Source organism: Trichomycterus rosablanca, chromosome 4 (genome assembly GCF_030014385.1).
Source record: "Trichomycterus rosablanca isolate fTriRos1 chromosome 4, fTriRos1.hap1, whole genome shotgun sequence".
Taxonomy (NCBI): Eukaryota; Metazoa; Chordata; class Actinopteri; order Siluriformes; family Trichomycteridae; genus Trichomycterus; species Trichomycterus rosablanca.
Window position 1 is genome coordinate 2,351,431 of NC_085991.1, and position 27,854 is coordinate 2,379,284.

Consider the following 27,854-nt stretch of genomic DNA (forward strand, 5'->3'; position numbering starts at 1 on the left):
AGAACACACACACATCCTGGACGAGTTGCCAATCCATTACAGGGTTTGTCAAACAATCGTTCTGGGGATAATTTTACAAATCCACCTCCTGCATGTTTTTGGGAAGTGACATTTGAACCACGGTCAAAGTAACTCAGATCTGTGTGTATGGCTTTATACATTCTGCTCCTGCTACTCCTATGTACTGTAAGTGTATGTAATAAAGGGCAGCAGTGTGGGTACAGCACAGCCCCATATGCTTGAGAATCTGGGTTTGACCTCACCGTTGGTCACTGAGTAGAGTTTGGAATGAACAATATTCAGTATGTAGTTTCCTCACAGCTCACGAAATATAACTGCTCTTAATGAATGGTTGTGTGTGTGTTGCCTCTTTGATGGATGTCAGTCAGGATGATTGTTTTATGCACAGTGTTTCTGCATGGGCTCTGGACCCACTGCGAATTTGATCAGGATGAAATGGTTGCTGAAGATAAATTAAACAATTAAACAATTTTTTGGGAATGGTCAGCACACAGGCTTGTAAAACGAATGTTAATGTACTGGACTAGTAATCAGAAGGTTGCCGGTTCAAGCCCCACCACAGCCAGGGTGCCACTGTTGGGCCCCTAAACAAGGCCCCTAACCCTCAATTGCTTACATTGCTTACAAATGCTGTGAATGTAAATATACACTGATCAGCCATAACATTAAAACCACCTCCTGGTTTCTACACTCACTGTCCATTTTATCAGCTCCACTTACCATATGGAAGCACTTTGTAGTTCTACAATTACTGACTGTAGTCCATCTGTTTCTCTACATGCTTTGTTAGCCCCTTTCATGCTGTTCTTTAATGGTCAGGACCCCCACAGAGCAGGTATTATTTCGGTGGTGGATCATTCTCAGCACTGCAGTGACACTGACATGGTGGTGGTGTGTTAGTGTGTGTTGTGCTGGTATGAGTGGATCAGACACAGCAGCCCTGCTGGAGTTTTTAAACACTGTGTCCACTCACTGTCCACTCTATTAGACACTCCTACCTAGTCGGTCCACCTTGTAGATGTGAAGTCAGAGACGATCGCTCATCTATTGCTGCTGTTTGAGTCGGTCATCTTCTAGACCTTCATCAGTGGTCACAGGACGCTGCCCACGGGGCGCTGTTGGCTGGATATTTTTGGTTGGTGGACTATTCTCAGTCCAGCAGTGACAGTGAGGTGTTTAAAACTCCAGCAGCACTGCTGTGTCTGATCCACTCGTACCAGCACAACACACACTAACACACCACCACCATGTCAGTGTCACTGCAGTGCTGAGAATGATCCACCACCTAAATAATACCTGCTCTGTGGTGGTCCTGTGGGGGTCCTGACCATTGAAGAACAGGGTGAAAGGGGGTAACAAAGCATGTAGAGAAACAGATGGACTACAGTCAGTAATTGTAGAACTACAAAGTGCTTCTATATGGTAAGTGGAGCTGATAAAATGGACAGTGAGTGTAGAACAAATTATTCACACATCATACATGTTTATTTTGTTCATGTAAATTTTATTTATTGATTTATTTTGTACAAAAAGAGGTATGTTACAGCCAGCAAAACATCATTTATCTACACAAGAAAAAGGAAACAACAACAACAACAACAACAACAAAAGGAAAATACATGGATGTGAATGAATGGTTAGTGTCGAGCACATGGATGAAGCAAAAGTACCAAGTTCTGGAAGCTAAGTGTTGTATTACAGGTTTATTGTTATGCTGCTCACTACGACAGCATGTGGTCCAGGGTTCGAATCCCTGGAGGTGCTATCGGCTATTACGAGCGGGGGGTGGGTGGGGGTGTGTGAACAGATGATACGGAAAAAATATCAAACTGCGACACATTTTTACAACAAAATGATGATCATACAAACAACCCGTGGTGCGGAATTATGGGAAATGAATTTCTGACTCACAAGCTTACAGTTGTTTCCATATCAGCCAGTTATAACCGTTAATAAATTGCAATACTGATACGATGTCGCTCAGCCCTGTATGTTGATCAGGACGTTAAACATCCTATTTATTTAATATTAATTTAATTATATTTTGAAATATATGAACACGTATTCCTCCACCCCCGAATGAACGGACATGGTGTGAGAATGTTGCATATGTAGTATTTTATTTATTAATATATAATTAACGATTAGTCCTGTATGAAATATACCAGACTGGTAATTAATTACACCAACAATGAAAGACTAATTTTGGGGCACCGGGGTGGTGCATAAATCATAAAACACGCTAGATCACCACCACTGACAGCAGGAGTTCTTCAAGTCTGTGTCTGAGGGAGGGCTGATCGGATGGGGGTTCCTCCTCATTGCTGCTGCATTAGCGACACCTGCTGTCTGGTTGAAGTAACCTGCAGCTTAGCGTGACCGGGCTCTCTGCGAGTGAATACTCATATCTGGCCGGGGTAAAGAAGCGCCGGGGGGCCGCACACATGCCGGTGCAAGAAGCAGAGGAGGCGTAACAAGGGAATCGGAAATGACTAAATGGTGAACCCACCATATAAAAGTGCCGACGCAAAGGCTCATGGGAGAGGCGGTGGTCTAGCGGTCTGCATGTCCTCCGCCGGGTTCGTTTATGCAATACAGCGTTCCGAAATTAAACCCAAAGGACGTATCTACCGACCTGATTGTGGTAGATCGTTTGCTAGCTAAGCTAAGCTAGCTAAAAGCAGCAGATCCGGTTGCCAGATCTATTTAATTCCTACATTTCTATATTTACTTCTATGGAAATATTTATTGTCGGTCAGGGAGTGACGCAGCATGAGGAATGGTGAGGCCAGCGGGGGAGGATATTCATCGCTTTAAATGATTAATTTTTTTATATTTATTTAAGCAGGGGCAGTTTTAGCATAGTGGTTAAAAGTACTGGTTCAGTAATCAGAAGGTTTCCGGTTCAAGCCTCAGCACTGTTGGGCCCTTGAGCAAGGTCCCAACAATCCTCAATTGCTGAGATTGTAATATATATCCGAAAATGTAAATGTAAGCAAACAGACTTATTGGCGCAACGATAAACAAACCAAAAAGTCCAAATGAAGATCCGAGCGCGAGCAGTGAATTCTCTCTAGTCTGTTCAGCTACAATTTGAAAATAAATCCTGCTGGACATTAGTAGTAGTAAGCAGGCGTGTTCCGAATTTGTCTCGGCCTTTAATGTGCTAACGTCCTGGTACTAGAGATCACGTGACTCGTTCGGATGTCCGGTGGGGTCCGTGTCTCGATGGGTCGGAGCCGTTTTGACTGATTCTAGGCGACTGGCTTTAACGTCATGGCTGTTTACTCACAGAATTAAATATTCGGCTTTTTCTCGGCAACATGAGGACGACGAACAGGCGGGAAATAAAAACACAAAGGAAAAGATAACGTTTAAGCTCATGAAAATTGGTTCATATTAACATGGGAGCACTGAATATCAGATACATACATAAATATACACAGTTCGCGTGCACACACACACACACACACTCGCACACACACACACACGTCCTTCACTAGAAGTTTAGACTGATCTGTACAACAGCTCTGAAAATGAACGAGCGCAAAACACTGCCCTGCATAAACAGTAAACACTAGGTTTATAGTACACGCTCTATTAAATGTATCATCTGAATGCGGTCTAGAAAAGGCCACATAGTGCATTTATTCATATTTATACATGACCAGAGACGCCACGGATTTCTGGGAAGCGGAGGGCGCGGCGCCTGTGGAACGCAGGAAAGGGGGGCGGCAAGTCGGACAAAAGAAAACGAACTCCTTCATCTGATAGCTGCTGCGCTACGTTCGGACCGCTTCGGTACTGCGTGGAGTCGGTTTCGGTTCCAGGGCCGTTCGAGTGGAGTCGTCACATTAAAGGTTCTACAGGAATGCTATGCTGAGAGATGCGAACAACACGCTATTATAAATCTTGAACCACAACGAAAGCTACAAATAAACTAGTAGTGAATCTACCCAGAAGTGGCAGCTTGTTTTAATTTCTCCAAGGCCTCAGTGACAACTCAATTCAAGGAGTAAAGAAGCGCTTCACCTTAGCTATGCTTAGGGTTCCTGAATTCTCAGTTATTCAGAGCAAATCAAGGGGCGCACTTACTTTTTCACACTGCATATAGAGGCGCGGAAGAACGTTTTGTGTTCCAGGGGCCGAATTACAGACGCTACGTTGAGAAATGAGAACAAGACGCTCTTGTAGGTCGGTCTTAGAAAGGTCTAGGTCTCCACCGAACCACACCGAGAACTACTAATAAGCTATTAATGTAGTGAATCTACCCAGAAGTGGTTGGCTTGTTTACATTTCTCCAAGGGTTCGGTGACGACTCAATTCAACATATGTAATAAAACGAGGCAAATCGAGGGGCGCACTTACTTTTTCACACTGCGTATAGAGGCATGGAAGAACGTTTCACGTTCCAGGGGCCAAATTACAGATGCTATATTGAAAGATGAGAACAAGACGCTCTTGTAGGTTGGTCTTGAAAAGGTCTAGGTCTCCACCGAACCACACCGAAAGCTACCAATAAGCTATTAAAGTAGTAAATCTACCCAGAAGTGGCAGCTTGTTTTAATTTCTCCAAGGGCTCGGTGACAACTCAATTTACGGAGTAAAGAAGCGCTTCACCTTAGCTATGCTTAGGGTTCCCGAATTCTCAGTTATTCAGAGCAAATCGAGGGGCGCACTTACTTAGTAAAAGGTCTAGGTCTCCACCGAACCACACCGTAAGCTACCAATAAACTATTAAAGTAGTGAATCTACCCAGAAGTTGTCAACTTGTTCACATTTCTCCAAGGGCTCGGTGACAACTCAATTCCAGAGTAGTAAAGAAGCGCTTCCCCTTGGCTAAGATCAGCGTTCCCGAATTCTTAGTTATTTAGTGTGACAAATGTAATAAAACGAGGCAAATCGAGGGGCGCACTTACTTTTTCACACTGCGTATAGAGGCATGGAAGAACGTTTCACGTTCCAGGGGCCAAATTACAGACGCTACGTTGAGAAATGAGAACAAGACGCTCTTGTAGGTCGGTCTTGAAAAGGTCTAGGTCTCCCCTGAACCACACCGAAAGCTACTAAGAAGCTCCTAAAGGAGTAAATCTACCCAGAAGTGGTCGCCTTGTTTACATTTCTCCAAGGGCTCAGTGACAATTCCAGTTTCCACAGAGGAGTAAAGAAGCGCTTCGCCTATTTAGTGCGGCAAATGTAATAAAACGAGGCAAATCGAGGGGCGCACTTACTTAGTAAAAGGTCTAGGTCTCCACCGAACCACACCGAAAGCTAGAGTTTCTTAATTCTCAGTTATTCTGTGCAAATCAAGGGGCGCACTTACTTTTTCCACACTGCCTATAGAGGCATGGAAGAACGTTTCACGTTCCAGGGGCCAAATTACTGACACTACGCTGAGAAATGAGAACAAGACGAACTTATAGGTCAGTCTTGGAAAGGTCTAGGTCTCCACCGAACCACACCGAAAGCTACTAATAAGCTATTAAAGTAGTGAATCTACCCAGAAGAGGCGGCTTGTTTACATTTCTCCAAGGGCTCAGTGACAACTCAGTTCCGGGATATTCCGCTAGCACACCACTGCCACGATTCTGAACTCCTCTGTTCGAAACTCGGCGTTGCCACCGGTCGGCTGGGCGCCATCTAGCGGGGACAATCGGCAGTGCCTGCAGCAGACACTGATTGGCCAATGTGTCTGCTAGGGCGGGATGACCGGACTAATTCACGCTTTTATTCATTTAGAAATGTATTTATTAACTATGAATGACCGAGAATCCAGTTTGGACATCTGGACAAAAGTATTGGGACACCCGTTCTAATGATTGAATTCACGCTAAGTGGTGTAACAGTTTAGGGAAGGTTCCTTCCAGTTGCAGTACGGCTGCGCCCCTGACCTGACCTCGGCTCCGGTCGACAGCTCTGGAATGAATCGGAACACCGACTGATCAATCAGTGCCAGCTGTACAAATGCAGTCTTGTGAGAAGATCTGAAGCTCTATCTGTGTGATGTCCAGGTGTCCAAATACTTTCGGATCATTGGTGCATGTGAACACACTCGCCGTTAACCCATTACATTTGATAAATACTGAATTTTGGAACATCACCCCCCCCTCCCGGACAGTCCCGTAACCACGGACCGTTTCACATTAGATTGGGAACAGGACGCAGCTCGCGCCCCTCTGTGCCCGTTGCGCCCCCTGGAGGCCCGGCCCATCATACAGTGCGTTTCTCCGCTCCTTCGGTCTCATAACGGGACTCCGTACGCGCTCCTGGTCTCAGTCCGCCGGCCTCCTCCCCCTCCTCCTGCTGGCCCCGCCTCCTCCCGCCTCCGTTAACCACTGAGCAGGTAGACCACCAGCTCGTAGGTGCACATCATGATGGCCGTGTTGGGGATCTGGCGGACGAGGTGGGTGGTGAGACCGCGGTACAGCGCTCTGTACCCCTCCTCCCGTACCACCACGCTCAGAGTCTGGAAGAACGAGCGGTACTTGCTGCCTTCCTCGCGGAGCCGGGTTCGAATCACCTCTGCAAGAGAGAGGAGCGTTCGTCAGGAGCCTGGTAACTACACGGCAACACTTTTTCAAAAGTATGCGGACACCCGACCGTGACTATTTTGGACTTTGCATCGCAAAAACATGGTGAGCCAATTTTAAAACCCTCTTGGTGCTGTTTTGGGAGTGTGTCTGTGGGGATTTGTGCCTGTTTGAGGCTATAAGCAAGGCTTTCTGATCATTTTTGTTGTTTTGGGAGTGTGTGTGGGGGGATTTGTGCCTGTTTGAGGCTACAAGCAAGGCTTTCTGGTGATTTTTCTTGTTTTGGGAGTGTGTCTGTGGGAATTTGTGCACAAACCAAAACTTTCTGAGGATTCATCTTGTTTTGGGAGCGTGTCTGTGGGGATTTGTGCCTATATGAGGCTATAAGCAAGGCTTTCTGAGGATTAAACTTGTTTTGGGAGTGTGTCTGTGGGGATTTGTGCCTATATGAGGCTATAAGCAAGGCTTTCTGAGGATTAAACTTGTTTTGGGAGTGTGTCTGTGGGGATTTGTGCCTGTACGAGGCTATAAGCAAGGCTTTCTGAGGATTAAACTTGTTTTGGGAGTGTGTCTGTGGGGATTTGTGCCTATATGAGGCTATAAGCAAGGCTTTCTGAGGATTAAACTTGTTTTGGGAGTGTGTCTGTGGGGATTTGTGCCTATATGAGGCTATAAGCAAGGCTTTCTGAGGATTAAACTTGTTTTGGGAGTGTGTCTGTGGGGATTTGTGCCTATATGAGGCTATAAGCAAGGCTTTCTGAGGATTAAACTTGTTTTGGGAGTGTGTCTGTGGGGATTTGTGCCTGTACGAGGCTATAAGCAAGGCTTTCTGAGGATTAAACTTGTTTTGGGAGTGTGTCTGTGGGGATTTGTGCCTATATGAGGCTATAAGCAAGGCTTTCTGAGGATTAAACTTGTTTTGGGAGTGTGTCTGTGGGGATTTGTGCCTATATGAGGCTATAAGCAAGGCTTTCTGAGGATTAAACTTGTTTTGGGAGTGTGTCTGTGGGGATTTGTGCCTATATGAGGCTATAAGCAAGGCTTTCTGAGGTAATTTTTCTTGTTTTGCGAGTGTGTCTGTGGGGATTTGTGCACAAATCAAGGCTTTCTGAAGATTAATCTTGTTTTGGGAGTGTGTCTGTGGGAATTTGGGCCTGTTTAAAGCTAAAAGCAAGGCTTTCTGAGGTAATTTTTCTTGTTTTGGGAGTGTCTGTGGGGATTTGTGCCTGTATGCGACTGAAAGTAAGGCTTTCTGAGGATTAATCTTGTTTTGGGAGTGTGTCTGTGGGGATTTGTGCCTATATGAGGCTATAAGCAAGGCTTTCTGAGGATTAATCTTGTTTTGGGAGTGTGTCTGTGGGGATTTGTGCCTGTTTGAGGCTATAAGCAAGGCTTTCTGAGGATTAAACTTGTTTTGGGAGTGTGTCTGTGGGGATTTGTGCCTATATGAGGCTATAAGCAAGGCTTTCTGAGGATTAAACTTGTTTTGGGAGTGTGTCTGTGGGGATTTGTGCCTGTACGAGGCTATAAGCAAGGCTTTCTGAGGATTAAACTTGTTTTGGGAGTGTGTCTGTGGGGATTTGTGCCTATATGAGGCTATAAGCAAGGCTTTCTGAGGATTAAACTTGTTTTGGGAGTGTGTCTGTGGGGATTTGTGCCTATATGAGGCTATAAGCAAGGCTTTCTGAGGTAATTTTTCTTGTTTTGCGAGTGTGTCTGTGGGGATTTGTGCACAAATCAAGGCTTTCTGAAGATTAATCTTGTTTTGGGAGTGTGTCTGTGGGAATTTGGGCCTGTTTAAAGCTAAAAGCAAGGCTTTCTGAGGTAATTTTTCTTGTTTTGGGAGTGTCTGTGGGGATTTGTGCCTGTATGCGACTGAAAGTAAGGCTTTCTGAGGATTAATCTTGTTTTGGGAGTGTGTCTGTGGGGATTTGTGCCTGTTTGAGGCTATAAGCAAGGCTTTTTGGTGATTACTCTTGTTTTGGAAGTGTGTCTGTGGGGATTTGTGCCTATATGAGGATATGAGCAAGGCTTTCTGAGGATTAATCTTGTTTTGGGAGTGTGTCTGTGGGGATTTGTGCACAAACTAAGGCTTTCTGAAGATTAATCTTGTTTTGGGAGTGTGTCTGTGGGGATTTGTGCCTCTTTGAGGCTGTTACGGCAGCAAAGGAAGGAAGGACAAAATCATATTAACGACCATGTTTTGGAAATGAGAAGTCCGACTAGTCAGGCGTCTGCCAACTCCCATTACCCTCTTGTTAGCAGAGACAGAGGCGGGTACCTACCGTGCGGGTAGGCGATGGACGTGGCGCAGGTCTTGGAGGTGGCGGCGGCCAGCATCATGCCGATGAAGTCAGAGGCGTCCTTGACCGACTCGTCCTCGTCGTCCACGTTGGCGCTGGCCTTGGACTCGAGGAGCTTTCGCTTGATGCTCTCGTAGATGACAAAGTGAATGACAGTCTCTGAGATGCCGGCGTAGGAGGCCGACATGCCGCGGTAGAAGCCGCGCGGCCCGTCGGCACGGTACACCCGCCGCACGCACTCGAACGCGCTCATGCGCCTCTCGCCGCGGTTCCTGAGCGGGGGACACAGATGCGTTAGAGGAGTCTGGTTGGGACACTGCTTGGGCTGGTCAGGGTTTTATGTCTAGCCTAGACTGACTCTCACGTTGTAAACACACACACAATGTAAAACAGAAACGGTAGCGACTGACCTGGCGTCCAGCTGCAGGCGGGTCTTTATGAGCCAGATGGGGTTGGTGGCCGTGATGGCGGTGAACCCTGGGAACAAAACACGCAGGAATCAGACGAAGGAAGTGACATCATCACCCAGCATTTCATTCTACTGAGGAGAGTTTAAAGTCCTGACGACAGAAGGAGACTCTTGGCGTTGTGAAGAGGTGCGGCGGAACTCTGGGAGGTGTTTTTATGGCCTGTTTGTTTTTTATCGGGGGTGAAATTGGAGCCGCCGCGTCTGGGTGTGCCGCTCAGGAATGCGGCCGTATCTTTAACCGCAGATAAAACGGTTTATTAATAATATAAAATAATAAACGTGCTTCACGTGCCATAAAAACACCGCCGTTGTCGGCTGCACCAAATAATGTTTAATATTTTTAAATATGTTTCAGCTGCAGACGCGATAAAGACGCGACTTTTTTCTTTATGTGTTTATATCATATTAACGTCTTATACATAGGTACACCGATCGGGCATAACATTATGACCACCTTCCTAATACTGTGTTGGCCCCCCCTTCTGCTGCCAAAACAGCCCTGACTCATCGAGGCATGGACTCCACTACACCCCTGAAGGTGTGCTGTGGTATCCGGCACCAAGATGTCAGCAGCAGATCCTTTAACTCCTGTAAGTTGTTGGGTCGGACTCGTTTGTCCAGCACTCGTTTGGGTGAACACGGTCTGCAACAATGCTGAGGTAGGTGGTAAGGGTCAAAGTAACGTCCACATGGATGGCAGGACCCGAGGTTTCCCAGCAGAACGTCGCCCAGAGCATCACACCGCCTCCGCCGGCTCGCCTTCTTCCCATAGTGCATCCTGGTGCCGTGTGTTCCCCAGGTAAGCGACGCACACGCACCCGGCCATCCACGTGATGTAAAAGAAAACCTGATTCATCAGACCAGGCCACCTTCGTCCACTGCTCACGTGCCCATTGTTGGCGCTTTCGGCTGGTCTGTGGCTATGCAGCCCCAAGAAACTGTGCTGCTCTGTGTATTCTGACACCTTTCTATCAGAACCAGCATGAACCTCTTCAGCAGTTTGAGCTACAGGAGCTCGTCTGTTGGATCGGACCACACGGACCAGCCTTCGCTTCCCACGTGCATCAATGAGCCTTGGTCGCCGGTTTACCACTGTTCCTGTCTTGGACCACTTTTGATAGATACTGACCACTGCAGACCGGGACACACCCCACAAGAGCTGCAGTTTTGGAGATGCTCTGACCCAGTCGTCTAGCCATCACAATTTGGCCCTCAGATCCTCACGCTCGCTTATTTTTCCTGCTTCTAACATCAACTCTGAGGATAAAATAACAGGTGCCGTGATGAAGAGATAATCAGTGTTATTCACTTCACCTGTCAGTGGTCATAATGTTATGCCTGGTCGGTGTATGCTACACTATATGGACAAAAGTATTGGAACAACCCGTCAAATTTTTGAATTCATGTGTTTCAGCCACAACAGCTTAGGGAAGGCCCTTTGTACCTGTTTGAGGCTAAAAGCAAGGCTTTCTAAGGATTAATCTCGTTTTAGGAGTGTGTCTGTGGAGATTTGTGCCTGTATGAGGCTAAAAGCAAGAGTTTCTGAGTATTTTTCTTGTTTTGGGGGTGTGTCTGTGGGAATTTGTGCTTTTTACATATTTTTATTGTGTTAAGAATGTGGTTCTTTAAATGTATTGGCTTTCTAGTCTTAGAGACTCTTTTCTAAACACTGATGCTGATAAATAAAGCAGAATAATGAAACATCAGACTGTGGAGACGCTGTTAAAAGCTGCTTTTTTCTATAACATTCCTAATGCGCTGGTGCGCAGCAGTGACTAAAAACATGGTCACAGGGGGCTGTAGACAGGGTGAAGGAGGATGATAGAGAGATAGAGAGAGATGGTATCTATGGCGAGTACTCACGGGGAGAAGCAAAGCTCCTCCTCACAGCTGCAGGACGGAACCTGCAGATATGGGGGGGGAGGTTGGAGCAGGCTGGCTCAGTACAGGCCTAAAATAGACACAGGCTGTTCTGTACCACAGTCACAAGCAGCAGGGGGCGGAGCTATTCATCTAAACCCCACCCACAATCCTAAAAACCCAAACCCAAGCTCCGCCCTCAACCTCACCCACAAACATCAAAATTGATTCCAAGCCCCACCCACAAAACAGAAAAAAAGAACCCCCAAGCCCCGCCCTCCAAATAGAACAATCCCAAGCCCCGCCCTCAAAATAGAACAAACCCAAGCCCCGCCCTCAAAATAGAACAATTCCAAGCCCCGCCCTCAAAATAGAACATTCACAAACCCCGCCCTCAAAATAGAACAAACCCAAGCCCCGCCCTCAAAATAGAACATTCACAAACCCCGCCCTCAAAATAGAACAATCCCAAACCCCGCCCTCAAAATAGAACAAACCCAAGCCCCGCCCTCAAAATAGAACAATCACAAGCCCCGCCCTCAAAACAGAACAAGCCCCACCCTTAACACTCACCCACAATTTTAAAACAAATCCCAAGCCCCGCCCTCAAAATGGAACAATCCCAAGCCCTGCACTTAACCCCACCCACAATCCTAAAACCAAGCCCCGCCCAGAAAACAGAATAATCCCAAGCCCTGCCCTCAAAATGGAACAATCCCAAACCCCACACTTAACACCCACCCACAATTTTAAAAAACAATCCCAAGCACCGCCCTAAAAACAGAACAATCCCAAGCCACGCCCTAAACACCCACCCACAATTTAAAGACCAAGCCCCGCCCAGAAAACAGAACAAACCCAAGCTCTGCCTTTAACCCCACCCACAATCTTAAATCCATGTAAAACATGTCAAACCAATCCCAAGCCCCGCCCTCATCCCCACTCACAATCCTAAAATCATCCCCAAGCCCCGCCCTCAAAACAGAACTATCCCAAGCCCCGCCCAGAAAAAAAACAATCCCAAGCTCCGCCCTCAACCTCACCCACAAACATTAAATCAACCCCAATGCGGACGCTTTTATTCAAAGCGACTTACAGTACTGTGACAGTTTATAGTAATCTAAGCAATTGAGGGTTAAGGGCCTTGCTCAAGGGCCCAACATTTAGTTAAAGCGGGTAAAGCAGTGCTAGTAAGAGTACAAATGCTAACCTCGCCATCAATGTCAAAATACAAAATGATAGTGAAATTATTTATACAGCGCCAAAACTAAATACTAATGTCAGGTTTTAGTTTTTTAATTGCAATGTTAGTGCTATAAAGCGTCAGTAATGCATAGCCGATTCCCATTCCAGGGCTCGGGCTGATGAGAGGTTCTGCATCAGCGAAACAAAGAGCTGAAGGTGGGCTATACTGCTTCATGAGATCAGAAAGGCAACGTAAACTAACGCGGCCCGACCCGGTGAGACCCGGCCACAGCATTCTGTACCAGTCATTTATTTCCACCAAGGACCGAACCCTGGTCCTCAGTACCCTGGTAGCATGCGGCGGCTATGTGGCGGTATTCAGGGTCCAATCAATCAACAATTAGCCAATTATTGATTTTTTTTAGCCGATAAAATTCAGAACTGATCACATGTACAGTCCGAAATCTTGCGTATAACGACAAGGTTAGCATTTGTGAGTGCTGTCTACATTCATAATGATTCTTTTTTAATCCCTTCGACCCCACAATAACCTACAGGATCGAATCGGCTGCAATTACAAAGACAAATAAGAGAAGCTACATGCTAACTAAAGCTGCTACATCAATGTCATCATCATCATCATCATCATCATTAGCAGAATCATGATCATACCAGTGAGATGAGAAGTGACTACCTGAGGCGTCCCGGTTTTCCGCCCGCGAGGACCGCCGCCCAGCGCGCATGGCACCCTACAAGTTAGCGTAGCGCCCTGCTAACGGCCGCTATTACACACGAGACAGACAGCGTGTGAAGCCAGACTGTTTAGTGGCACACTGGCATGCTAGGATTTTTGTGTCCTCCGGCCCTCGAAAGGTAGAAGAAAAAACAAAAACAAAAAAAGGGGGAATAAAGAGGGAGAGGAAAGCACAACGCAGACTTCAAGGATCTGATGACGTCACACTGTTGGTCTTATTAGCTGTCGGGCTAAAAGTTTCGCCCCATTAGCGACGATTGGTTTGCTCCGTGTTAGCACGCAAACAGACCCAAAAAACATATTGTACGTACTTGAGGTCGGAAGGTTTTTTCTTTGCATGTGCTGCTCACAAACAGCAGCTTGGTATAAAGCACGTGGAACAGTGGCCTCTCCACCAAGGTTGGCAAAAAAAAAACAAAAAAAAAACACCCCACACTGGCTTGTTTACCCAGGTGGTCACGTTTCATCCAAAAACCTTGACGAATCTTCTAAACCTGCCGTGATTTAAAAGCCGCTTTTAAACACAGGTCTTCAAGCCCCATGCTGATGAAGCTCGCTTGACTGTGAACAGGAGGGAGAGTCTTTTACACCAGCCAGCGGTGGATTCTCATGCTGTGCTCAGGCTCTAGGAGAATCCCACAGCGCTTGTGCTGGCACCGAGATGGCGATGGACGCCCCTTCGGTGACCCTGCCGAGTCGAACTTGTGAGCTTCAGTATTAGAGACCGCTGTTCCACCCGAGTGCCCAAAAATGATTCTTTTATTAATTTGTGGTATTGAATGAACTGAATGAACAGTTCCAGAATGGTTAAGAATCTGGCTTATGGATTCTGGCACCGTGAGGAGGATGGTTAGTGAGGCAAAAATTTCTCCAACGATCACGGCTAAAAGTCATGCGGAAACGGCAGCGTATTGGGGTCAAAAAACTAGGGCTGCCGCGATTGGTTGACCTAGTTGATGATGTCAACACATTTTAAGTCGTTTTTAAAACCGTTTATAAATGATCCTTTTTAATTTCTAATACGTCTCCGTTCATATAAGCGTTCATATGATTCCCTCAGCACTACTCACTGTGTGCAGGACCTGAGTCGTATTTGGTCCAGTCACTGGTTGGCAGCATTAAGCGCCGTCTTAAAAAACACCGTCTTCAGCCGTCAGAGGATGATTGTAGAGCTTTCAAAGAGAAGATCAAAGTTTTCCACGACCCAAATCATCCAAAATTTGGTGATACTTAAAACTGGCACAAAACTAAATGCTGGTTTGTTCACTGTGTAAAGCTTTGATGGTACCACAGCAGCACCAGCGCCGTGTAGCACGTCTATATTGTTTCATTACGCTTCTTAATCGCGGAGAATACCGTATTTCTTAGCGAGTTCAGTTAGGGCGCATTTTTACGTCTATATTGTTACAATAATTGCGGAGATCTTGGAATACCGTATTTCTTAGCGAGTTCAGTTAAACCGTTGCGTTGAATGTGGAGGTTAGAATCTGGGCTCAATCTGTCGTTATGAGACGTGGCTACATCTAAGTATTTTATTTCTGCTATGAATTGAAGCACTTTGCTTTGTGTACCATAAACACGTGCTGCACTCTGTTTAATATGGAGCGCTTGAGAATATGATAATATGGACATAAACCCTGTTTACATTTAGTTCTGTGTTACATTATTATAACGTACAGTTTGTTGTTAAAATAAAAGAAGCTTAAATAAGATTCTGAATTAAATTTTTTGGAGGAATATTAATTGTTTAGATTAATCGACTAATCGATAAAATAGTATAGTATAGATTAATCGATAGAAAAATTGTTTTTAGTGGCAGCCCCACAAAAAAAAGCCTCTCCTCAGCCTCGAGCTCCAGCATTAGAGACCAGTGTGCCACTCGAGTGCCCAAAATTATTAGGTGCTTTTATTTAAATACAAAAATGATCCTTAAAGTCTGTAGTTGTGCTTTCGGAATAAGGTGCCAAAAAAATCCTGGAAAACGTTTCCACTAAACTTCCAGACTTCTCTAAACCTGCATCATCAAATTTATAATAATGTCTATATTTCAATAGAAACTACTCAGAGTACCATTTTAGTTCAAACATTCAGTATCTCACATTAAGATTCAGGTAAGAAACGAAAATCAGCACGATTCGTACCTGCGAGGCCGGCGGAGACCATGTGGACCTGCGTCGAGTCGGATTCCAGGACGCCATTCAGCTTCTCTTTAGCCGTCGAGTACGCCGCGAAGTAAATCGCTCTGTGGGGGGTAAAAAAACAGACGGACGATCAATCCAGACCGCCAGCATCAAAAGATTAAACAGAAAAAATAGTTCCTAGTTCTTGTTTGAAGAGGAACCATAAGACTCGAAATACAGCATGAGCACGACCGACCGGCCTCAGTGGATCCGACCAGCAAGCAAACGTTCAGAAAAAATGGGTGGTTGTAGCCTAGCGGTTAAGGTACAGGACCTGTAATCAAAAGGTTGCAGGTTCAAGCTCCATCACTGCCAGGTTGTGTTTTGTCGTTTGCTTTTCAAGGCTTGAGCCAAACACAGTATTGTTCCGTAAACACACAGGAACCAGGCAGAGGTGTTACGCCACGTAGCCGAGCTCTGAATCCAAAAGTTAACGCTGATTAAGTTTCAGCTAATTCATTTCAAATTCATTGTGGGCTGGTGAGCAGCTGGTAAAAGGACAACGCGGTCGGCCTGTACGAGACATGTTATGCTAAGTTCACACTGCACGACTTGATCTCTGGTAATCTGGAGTCTTTTAAGTCGGGGAGGAGTGTAAATATGTGTAAAAGGGGCGTAATATAATTTTTATCAGAATACATCAGAACACACACATTATTGCCCGTGCTATGATAACGATACAACCAACGTTGCATTGCAGAAAATATTTATTTGACTTTCAGTTCTCTCTGCAGAACAGAGCAGACGCCCCCTGCTGGCCACACGCCCAATCCACTCCTTCACCCGGATTCATTTATTTATCCTACTCGATTTTACGCTGCACATCAGCAACAAACAACTTTGATCTATCGCTTCTTGTCGACGTGCATTTTTGGACGTTGTATCATTAAACCCATCGTCACTTCTCACGTGTGTTTTCGTGACAAACTGTAGTTTGAGAGACCAGACAGACTCGTCTGAGATTCCTCCTGATGGTAGATGGTGAAGTGTGACCCCTAATGACCCCTAATCGCCGATCAGTCGCGTAGTGTGAAAACCACACCGGGCTTCCCCTCATTCTGTATCTTGCGTTCACAACAATCACGGCCTGATCGCAACATCTTTCACACTACGTGATTTTGGTCCAGATATTTAACACGCTAGATATTTTTCTTAAGTCTGGGAGCGATCGAGTCGTTGAACAGTTCACACATAGCGAGCGAGAGCCGACTTTCCAGCCCAGAGCCAACGCCGATTTGCCTCCGAGATGCCACATCTAGCGACGACCTGTGTGAACTAGGCATTAGGATCAGGTGTCCACATACTTCTGCCCGTTTAGTGTACCATTATTGTGTTTTTAGCGGGTGGCTCAGGATCCTGTGCTTGTTAAAACATTCCAAAACCATGTGCATTATTATGAAGCATGGTTCCAATGCATCCCGAAGGTGTCTCCACAACTCACCAAACCAAACCGTGTATTTACACAACACACAGGGCACAGTAATGCAGAAGCTGGCAAGGACCTTCCCTAAACGTTTGCCACAACGTTAGAAGCACATCATTTATTACACATATGCGATCAGAATATACAGTGGTGTCCGGATACTTTTGCGATTGACCTCTGGGTTCGATTACAGAGGCACACGGTGAGATGACAAGGTCAGATCGGTCATTTCCACCAGCCGAGCCACGCCCTCGCTCGGCTCTCGACCAATCGCCGGCCTCGATACAGCCGGCCAATCCGGCTAGCGGGTCATTTCAGATGTGAGCGCTGAAGCCAGTAAAGGACAGACAGGCTATTCTGCGCCAGGAATGGTGGCACCCTGGCAAAGGTGGGCAAATAGGGCATAAAAACCCGGATTATTAAAAATAATGATATTAAATAAATATAATCAGTATTTTGTGATGAAATTTTATCAGCATTTGAATAATATAGCACAAACATTAAAAACAACCAGAGCGGTGAAGAATCTGGCTAATAAATTCTGGCACCGTGAGGAGGACGGTTAGTGAGGCAAAAATTTCTCCACCAATCACGACTAACGGGGTCTGATTTAACAAACAGTCGCCGCCTCCATGCCAAAAAAACTAAAAATCAGGACCTTGAAGCTAGACAAAGTAAAACTAGAGGTAAAGCTGGCTCGACTGGGGACAGTGTCACTGTCTTTTGGTGGTTCTTGGATCACATGATTACAAACCTCCTCTCAGGTTCAGATTTTCCTTGTGACTTTGAGCAAGGAATCCCTGTGCAGTCAAAGTCAAACTAGCCCTGGTTATACGGGCACAGAGAAGTCAGTAACCAGGAGGCCAAAAAGGTAAAAAAAACAACACAGATTTTTCTACACTAAGAATTTAATTTTATCTTGGTCAGGGTTGCGGTGGGTCCGGTTTCCCTGAAATCATTGGGTGCAATGCATTAACACAACCTGGACAGGACGACAGTCCATCACAGGGGCTCGGGCCTTGACCTCCCCCCCCCTCAGATACAGCCAAGCACAACCTCGTCTGTACGTAGATGCCCGACAGGCTGGTAACATCGCTAGCGTACGTAAACACGCTAAAAAGAAAGTTAGTCAGGAAGTCGTCATACCTGGACGGAGCCACGCCCACCAGATTAGGCCCGAGGCCGCGGAACAGTGAGCGGGGACCTTCTCGCTCTAGAATCAACCTACAAATAAAAAAAAAAGGGGCAGGTTAGCATCAATACGACGTCATATTCAACTTTTCCCCCTCACTGAACCTGATTTTGGATATGCTCAATTCCCCTGTGCACTGTGGCTGCATCTTTAAACAGCCTTTAAATAGAATGAGTCGCTGCTGCAGCAACAAGGAGGTGAATATCAATCCGCCGACAAATTTTCCCCCGTCGGACACGGCCAATCAGGTCTGTCGGTGGCCCCGCCGGGACTCGAACCCGTGCCCCGTGCCTCGTCAGTGGTGGGTTTGCTTATTAGACTGGTGCTACATTCGGTTCTCGTGATCCCTCCATTTATTTCAGAACTGGCGCCACTGTGCGCTGCATAACCCAATTACACATCAGCTTCAGCTCATGGACAGATGACCTCACACACATTTTCCTCAACAATGCTTAGGTAGCAGACAGAAACGAGACGCTTTTTGGGACGTGTGAAGAGACTCTGACGAGGCGGACACAAGTCATTAATGCATTGTATTCGATTGGAGATAACGGCTCTCGCTGTGGTTCTTTGGAGTCCTCGAGTCTTAGGAACGGCTACACAACCCATTTTTGTTCCTCAGCCACCACCTCCGAATGTTCTGAAACGTTCTCAGGTGGTGTCACGGTGTTGCTGTACAAACCTGAGAGCGTTCTGTTCAGACCTGAGAGGTCAGAAAGATGGAGGAGACGCCCGGTCGGCTGGGCACCTGCTGACCGCAGCGGTTATGAAGCAGCTACGCCTGGCACAGCTGACGCGCTGGTAGAGCGAGGGCATCCCGGGGAACGTCTTGTCCAACTGGTCAGCGTGACAGTGGACGCTTTAATCCAAAGCGACGTACAGCGTACAGTCTAAGCTATTGAGGGTTAGAGGCCTGGCAATGGTGTGGCTTGAACCAGCGACTTTCTGATTACTAGCCAGTACCTTAACCACCATGCTACGACTGCTCCTGCCACCCTGCCATGCACGCCCCTATTCTGGGATGCCTGCGTCACTAAATCGAGCATTTAATAGGTCAGGCACTGATGCTGGACCTTAAGGCCTGGCTAGCATTCAGCATTCTAATTCATACCAGAGGGGTTTAGTGGAGTAAAGGTCGGGGCGCTGAGCTGGCCACTGGCGATCCTCCAATCCAAACTCAAACCTTAAACACACAAGACTCGCTGAGGTCTTGCTGGAACGTGCTTGGCCATCCAGTGTGGTACCCGGTCATTTTGAAACATATTTCAATAATATTAGGCGCTGTAGATGTGAAAACGTTACATACAGATAAAAAAAGAGAGGAAATAAAAGAAGCTACTCACTTGAGGCAGTGCAGGGGTCCGGGAGGGGACACGCGTGCCACGCCGGCCCCGTTCACGGCGCTCAGCTGCACGTCAGAGATGTACAGCGTCACGGACGAGGACTGCAGCCTGGTCTTCACCACCTCTAGAGGACACGTCAAAATGGCACCGACCGTACCCCCGCAGCTGGGCAACGAAAACAGACAGGACACGCGGTCAAACGACGGAAAGCTAGCCGTAAACGGTAATGACGGGGAGGGGGGCAAGCATGATAAGATAAGGTCCCTGAAGATAAGATAAAACCTTACTTAACTAGTTAGGAAAAGACAACTAGTGAGAAACCTTGAAAAATTACGTAAGATAAGGTAAGATGCAGATTTAAGAGTGTAAAGAAACGATAAGTATGATAAACAATATGAGAAATGAAGACATGGGTTATATAAAGAAGCACGGAGCTGCTGTAACTGGCTGCCGCTCGCGAATAAGAAACAAAAAAAGCTCATAATCTGGCGTCCAGATACTTTTGGAGTCAGAGACTGATGAGGTTGGGTCGGACGAGGTTTCCCCAACCCCCAGGATTGGTCGAGGCTATGAAACAAGCGGTGGGGGATTCCGATAAAGCACAGCATGACTTGCCGTACGCTCTCTGTGGCTCTGTGTTGGAAACCTGGCGCTGGTCGGTGAAAAGAAGCGGCGCAGCAGAAACCGCACTGCAAATCTGAACAGGGTGAGGGAACTGGAAACGACTAAGAGAAAAAGGGGAACAAATGTCAGCTAGTGTAAGGCCAGTGTGGGGGTGGTGCAGGCGGGAGAGGCTCAGTGGTTAAGGTACTGGACTAGTAAACAGAAGGTTGCCGGTTCAAGCCCCGCCACCACCAAGTTGCCACTGTTGGGTCCCTGAGCGAGGCCCTTAACCCTCAATTGCTCATCGTGTTCTGCTCATTGTGTAAGTCGCTTTAGATAAACGCGTCTGCTAAATGCTGAAAATGAAATGAAATGAGAGGAGTCGCAGAAGGGAATTAAACATGACTAAAAGAAAGCATGTTGTGTGATCTGAACCTGAGCGCACGTGATATCAAAGTGTCATAAATAACTGGACGAGAGCACTAACAGCTTTCAATCATGGTGCACAATGAGTCCCGGGAGTTAAACTTTAATCGTGTGTTATTCTGTGTATCGTAATTGCCGTGCGTTATTATTTTACAGCCGTGTTTTGTTTTTATCTTCAAAGCAACAAGCTTTGATTTCGTCGAGTTCCTCTGCGAGACTATTTTTACCCCCACGCCTTTCGGCAGGACGGCCCACATTACGCCGGCTTCCACCGTGACCTTCGGCCTACTTTCCCCCAGTTCGTTGGTGCTGGAAGTCGCTCTCTCTCTCTCTCTCTCGCTCGCTGGAGGCCGTGTGTAGAAATACGATCCCGTAACTCAGTCAGGGCCAAAACAAAGCCGGCTTTGGTTTTACGATGCTGCTCAGAAACATTCTGAAGCACCTCGACACGCATTCGGTGCTGCAAAGATTCAAAGATTCCTCCAAAGTTCTGCAGACGACCTGACGACTGTTGGACGAACGGTACACGGTTTCTGCAGCTTTAGAAAAACCAGAGACCAAATGTTTCGATTGGAACACATTCCTCTTTGTCCTGTCCTGAATTTGAGTTCTTTCTTGAGCTTGTTGTTGGTTTTGGGAAAATACGACAGAGTAAAAATAAACATATGACGCTGCAAAACATGGAAAAAGAGAAAGCCTTCAGGAGGAACGTTGTGTCATTAGATAAAGCAAAGATTGAACAAGTCGACTAGCAAGTCTGTTTGGTGCAGAAAAGCAAAATAGGCTTACAAACCCAACAACACTGTACCTCTGTACCAACGCGACTTACAATTGTGACTGCATACATTGCAAGCAATTGAGAGTCCAACAGTGGCAGCCTGGCAGATGTGGGGCTTGAACCTGCAACCTTTCGATTACTAGCCTTGTACCTTAACCACTGGGCGGCACGGTGGCTAAGTGGGTAGCACTGTCGCCTCACAGCAAGAAGGTCCCGGGTTCGATCCCCAGGTGGGGCGGTCCGGGTACTCTCTGTGTGGAGTTTGCATGTTCTCCCCGTGTCCTTGTGGGTTTACTCCGGGTACTCCGGTTTCCTCCCACAGTCCAAAGACGTGCAAAGTGAGGTGAATTAGAGACACTAAATTGTCCATGACATAATAAACAAACAAACACACCTTAAACACTGAGCCACCACTGCCAGTTGAGCAGAATGGTGTATTTCACTGGAAGATCAACAGAATTGCTTTCAATTTCTTAAGCCTTGGGCACAACTGGGTGTCACATCAGAATTGGTTTTGGAATGGCTAAATCAGGGTCAATTCAAGTTCTTGAAACTCCTCACAGAAAGCAAAAGACAACTAGTGATAGTGAATTTTCGCTCGCCGGCTCGGGAGCAACTCGGTGTTTGCTCGGGGATCGAAACTCAGCTCTCAATCGCTATGTGTGAACTACTCAACAACTCGATCCGAGTGGCTCGACTGCAGCATGTTGAATATCTGAATCTGAGTTGCCCGACTGGCAATGAGTGCTGTGTCGAACAGCCAATGAGAACGTAAGATACGGAGTGAGGGGAAACGCAGGGGAGGAGTGTAAACAGGTGGGACAGGGGCGTAATATAGTTTATATCAGAATACATCAGCACACACACACACATTTTACAGTATTTGTGACCTTATTGTTCTCTACAAAACGCCCGCGCTGCATTTAAAAAAAAAATGTATTAACCTCCAACTCACTATAGAACAATCCATGCTGGTCGTGTTGCCAAATCGTCGTGTTGATCGTTCGCTACTTGCTGACGTGTATTTTTGGACGTGGTATCATTAAACCCCTCGTCACTTCTCGTGTTTGTTTTTGTGACAAAACGATTCCAGTTGGTGATAGACGGTGTAGTGTGTGACCCCCTATCACCGATCAGTCGTGTAGTGTGAAATACACACCGACTTGAAAGACTCCCGATTACAAGAGATCCAGTCGTGTAGTGTGAACTGTACAGCGACCTGACGAATTGGAAAGTCGTGTAGTGTGAACTTGGCATTAAGGACCTTGCTTAAGGGCCTAGCGGATGTGTGGCTTGAACCAGCAACCTTTCGATTACTAGCCTTGTACCTTAAACGCTGAGCCACCACTGCCAGTCGAGCAGAATGGTGTATTTCACTTGAACGTCAACAGAATTGCTTTAAAGTTCTTAAACCTTGGGTGCAACTGGGCACAAACATCCAAAACGCATCAGAATTGTTTTTTGGAATGGCTAAATCAGGGTTAATTCAAGTTCTTGAAAGTCCTGACAGAAAGCAAAAGACAACTAGTAAGAAACCTTGAAAAATTACGTAAGATGCAGACTTAAGAGGGTAAAGAAACAATAAGTATGATAAACAATGTGAGAAAATAAGACACGGGTTATATAAAAAACTACAAAAGACACAAGAAAAGACGGAGCTGCTGTAACCGGCTGCCGCTCGCGAAGAAGAAACAAATAAAGCTCATGATCTGGCGTCAATCTGGAGTTAGAGACCGATGACTGTAATTAAAAACACCATTTAACAGTTCAGGTCAAGTGGTCCAAAGTACAGAATTTCATTAGATGCTTTTAAAAGCAGCTAATCAAAGTAAAACATCTGAGAGACGTATTACCAATATAAACCAACCATTAACCAAAGAATTCCAATCAATTATTAAAAGAACGTTAGTGTTTGGTTAACAGTGGATAAAGGAACGTGTGCAATGTTTTGGCGAGCTCATCAACTGTTAAAAAGGCGATCAGTTTAGCTGGAGAAGAAAAACAGAACTGCAGCCACTACAGTTTAATACAATTGGTTTGGCAAATACAAACAAACCAACATAAAATGTCCTGGTAAGATGTTGGGCCACCAAGAGCCACCAGAACAGCTTCAATTCTCCTTGTAGATTCTTCCAATGACCTTTCACCTAACACACAGTCTATGGAGTTAGACATGCAGTTGTGAACTTGTGCTTGTTTAGAACCAGATGTAAAGAAACTGGGAAAAGAACATTACTTGTACAGTGGTCTGCAGTGGGAAATGCAAGAGTACCCATTACTTTAGTGTTTTTATAAGAATGTATTTGGTCTTAGAAGTGTAGAAGAATTTTATTCTTTCGTGACTTGAGATCTACTATTTTCAGTCGACAGGTCACCCCGATCTACTTTTTAAGATTGGCCTCATAATTTTTTTAATGCGCTTCAGTTCCTATGTTGATATTCATCATTACAGGGCAAGCGACTGAAAAATCACACTGACCTTATCATAATGCTGACGGATGTGACGGGACCTGGCGTGTTTGCACCAAGAATGTCAAGAACTCACTACCGACTTCATTACAGACTGGACTGAATAATAACCCAGTAAATAAATATTATTATTTATTTATTGATTGCTAGTTATAACTCTTAGTTTATTTTAATTCTGTGTTTGTATGATTTGTGTAAATCTTATTCATTTGAAGTATCCTCCAGGCCACCCAAGACGGACGGGCCCTGCTGAGTCTGGTTCCTCTCAAGGTTTCTTCCTGTAATTTGAAGGGAGTTTTTCCTTGCCACTGTCGCCCTCGGCTTGCTCAACAGGGGTTTTTGTATCTGTTGGTCCTGGATTTTGTAAAGTTGCTTTGAGACGATGTCTATTGTAAAAAGCGCTATATAAATACATTTGACTTGACTTGACTGATGATTTACACTGAATGCTGTCGGTCAGGTTTATGTAGTCTGGACAGGAGCTGCTGATACCGATTCTCAACCAGCTTCCAAGTGTTCATCATTAAGGGTGGACCCATATTTAGACTTCATTATTTTATGTGGGAAAAGGCTGATTTGCATAAGTAGGTTGATCCAAAAAAAAAAAATGCTGTCAAATATGTGGCACATTTTTACGTTTGGATATTTCTCCTCAGCCAGCAGGTTCCAAAACTGTCCGGCAAAAATTGACTTGCAGCGTTCTCGCCCGAATGGAACCATTGTTGGTTTCTTTGTGATGGGTTGCGCACTCATCTTCACAAACAGTGCAGGTTACAAAAGGAAAAATGCAAAAAAGGCACAAACTGGCTACTGATGAATGAAAACTTTCTAGATTAGCGGTGCTTTAGCTGAGCTGAGGCGTAGCTATGCTATGGGAACAAACAAAAATGAAAGAAACAGTGTCCACCCTTCATGTCAATCATGGCATCAACTGGTAGATCCCAGTAATAAACCAGCAAGTCTAAACAGGTTTGGCACCCCAATTTGAACGTACTACCACAGACTTGACTTTTTAACAATCTTAAGAGGTCATTCCAAAAGCAGTCTCGAGGTGTTTCAAGTCTTTGCATCCAATATTCAAGAATCTTAGAATGACAAATGTCCATATTTATTGTTCAATCGCAGAGAAACAGTTCAAGCGTAACACCACCACCACGCTTGACACTAGGTACAGTGTTGTTGGCTTTGAATGCATCGTTTTTCTTTCTCAAACATAATAACTTATGTATTATATACTAATATACTGATAAATAACTTAAACTATGAGGAGCTTGGAAAGTTTAAGTAATATATCAATATTCCAGAAACTTCTGAAAGCACAGTTGGACCATACAGCATGAGGTAACAGTGGGTCACGTCCAAAACCACATACTACTGTACTACATAGTGTACAAATAAGTGCATAGCAGAATAACACAGAATGTTAGAAAGGCGGCCTAGTAAGTGTTATTTGTCTTATTTGGGACGCAGCCGTATTTCTTGTCACATTGAAATTATGGGACTGGCAGTTACCATAGTAACTACAACTCGACACGGTTTAAAGCGACAGTCATAAATGTAAACATTTATTCATTTCTAAACATACAATTTTCCCCTCATATATATATATATTTTTTTTTAATGTATTTGACAATCACGATGCCAATACAAAGCGCTACAGTGTGATGACATTCCAGAAACTTCTGTGACCAGAGGTTGTGACTTGGACTGGGTCACGTCCAAAAATCACATACTACTGTACTACATAGTACGCAAACAGGTGCTAACTATAATGGCTTGGAATGTTATAAAGGCGGCCTATGTAGTGCAGGTGTGGTGATTTAGGACGCAACCAGAGCGTACGTTGATTTACCGTTATAGCGTTCATTTTTAAATCCTAACTACACTACAGCTAGAAATATCTACTTCATCTCGCCGATTTGTTTGTAATCATATAAAATCATTTTAAATTACATAAATGTGAGCTTAAACTGCTGATAATTTGCGTTATCGGCTTAAATAACGTGCAGCAATAACGTGTGGTTAGTGGTTAACCGGTAGCTCAGGCCTGGATGAGGATTCACTCAGGTTTGTCGAGACCGAGAATTAATGAATTTAAATGATTAAAATAAGAAATCAATGTCGGTAAGTATGTGAGGAAAAATATAAAACAATTAAGACAAAATGAGCTAGAAATGCTTGTTATTACAGTCAACAACGGTGATGTATCGTTCGTGTGAGTCGATTCCTTTAATCGGCTCTTTTATCTGAACTCTTGAAATCGGCTCAGTGACGAGTCATTTTATAAAATTAAAGGTAGGATCAGTATGAATAACAAACATCTGAATAAACACAAACCTGGCTGGCCTGTTTACATTTCTTCTGCTCAACCGAAGCCCCCAAAAGCCCTTTATTCAAGCTCGTCTTCACTGCTTGTGAATCAAAACAATGCCCTTGCTAAATGATTCCCAACTTAAGGTAACCATGTTGTGAGAAACGTATGCAAAAATACTGCAAAATACAATGATTTGAGTAAATCAAAGAGCTGATTTTGTATTAGAAGCCTTCTCTGTATAAAGGAGATGAGGTTTTGGTGGTGGGGTCAAGGTGTCCAACTGAACTGACAGCATCTTCATTCCAATACAGCCAAAATCGACCCAGTGGACCTTTAAAGTCCTCATCCGATGACCGTCTAGCGCAAAAGAACGTTTAAACAGTATAACAGCAGGAGAATAAAATTAATGAATTAATCAAGAAACGAACCATTAAATAATGATCAGATGTGCTCAGCTGGAATTTAGAACGTGCAAGTCAGAGATAACCTAAGTTCAATTTTGCAACTAGGTGCAAGTATGACAACGCAGCAAGGGTCTTGTATTTGGATTTCCAGTCCTGATTTGTTCGGAAGGCCAAATAAAGAATGAACGCACAAATCCAACAGCTGAGCGCTGACTGACCATCTAAATTCATAAAGCATGTTAAAGGTACTGAGGTCGGATTTTAGCCCTAATGATTAGAAAGTAAGGTAAAGCAGGATGTGTTTGGCACCTGCAACATTTTTATCTGTATGATATATGAAGATATGAAATGTTAACAGTCTGTCCTGACTGGCAGGAGGAATGTAAACATTTTACGACCTTGACCAGGATATAGAACTTGCTGAAAATGAAAGAAAGTGAAACACCATGCAACTGCAGATCTTGGGAGGAATAAAAAAAACTTTCACTCTTCTTTCTTTAACAAAACAACTTATTAAGAATTTGGATTGATGTCATATTATTATGCAAAGATAGAACTTGAATAAATGTGGCGGTATGAACTAAAATGCACAATGCATTATTGAAAACGCAGTATGGAGAATGTAGATGACCTTTACTTGGCACAGACACAGTGACGTCACTGGTCATCATTATCATTCATGTCTGTCTATCTGTGTCCGTCCGTCCATCCATCTATCTATCCATCCATCCATCCGTGTCTGTCTGTCTGTCCGTCTGTCCGTGTCTATCTATCTATCTATCTATCTATCCATCCATCCATCTATCCATCCGTGTCTGTCTGTCTGTCTGTCTATCTATCTATCTATGTCTATCTGTGTCTATCTATCTATCTGTCTGTCTAGCCATCCATTCATCCATCCATCTGTGTCTGTCTGTCCGTCCGTCCATCCATCCATCCGTGTCTATCTATCTATCTATCTATCTATCTCTCTCTCTCTCTCTCTCTCTCTCTGTCTGTCTGTCTCTCTATCTATCTATCTGTCTATCTGTCTATCTATCTGTCTATCTCACTTTCTGTCTATCTCTCTATCTATGTCTCTCTGTCTATCTCTTTATTTATTTGTCTGTCTGTCTGTCTATCTATCTATGTAACTGTCAATCTATTTGTCTGTCTATCCTACTATCTATACCTGTCTATCTATCTATCTATCTCTTTATCTATCTAGCTAGCTCTGGGGTTACACAGTTCTGTAATCTATTAGAAACTAACTTGTATATTATTTAAATTACAGCCAAACGTGACTATCCCCCTATTTAACAAACTTTTGACATTTTGGGGTTGGTTGGTTGAGGTTACATTATGCAGGGGCAATGCTACTAAATGAAAAGAGATCAGGGAGTCGACTCTTATGGGTGAACCGAAGCTATTATTATGACTCACTGAAAAGATTCAGAATGCCCATCATTGCAGGGCGACTCACCCTCCAGCAAACAGATGAACCAGCGTGTCCCTCTGACTCATCCTTTATCATTCTTCTCTCCTCAGCTTCTCTAAACCAGACGAGGCGAGCGGCGGACGGGAGGATCCGCCAGCAAACACCCGAACCCGCGGCGATTTC

At 45.0% G+C, this 27,854-nt stretch overlaps 1 protein-coding gene across 1 annotated transcript; it reads right to left on the reverse strand.

The window, feature by feature from the left end:
- Window positions 1–1,504: 1,504 nt before the first annotated feature.
- Window positions 1,505–27,795, reverse strand: slc25a36a (solute carrier family 25 member 36a). Its single transcript, XM_062993793.1, has 7 exons — window positions 27,717–27,795; window positions 19,261–19,425; window positions 17,872–17,949; window positions 15,264–15,364; window positions 9,265–9,331; window positions 8,837–9,126; window positions 1,505–6,543 (listed from the first exon to the last, which is right to left on the reverse strand). The coding sequence occupies exons 1-7, from the start codon at window positions 27,755–27,757 to the stop codon at window positions 6,350–6,352; spliced, it is 936 nt and encodes a 311-aa protein (XP_062849863.1). The 5' UTR covers window positions 27,758–27,795; the 3' UTR covers window positions 1,505–6,349.
- Between the last annotated feature and the right edge of the window lie 59 nt (window positions 27,796–27,854).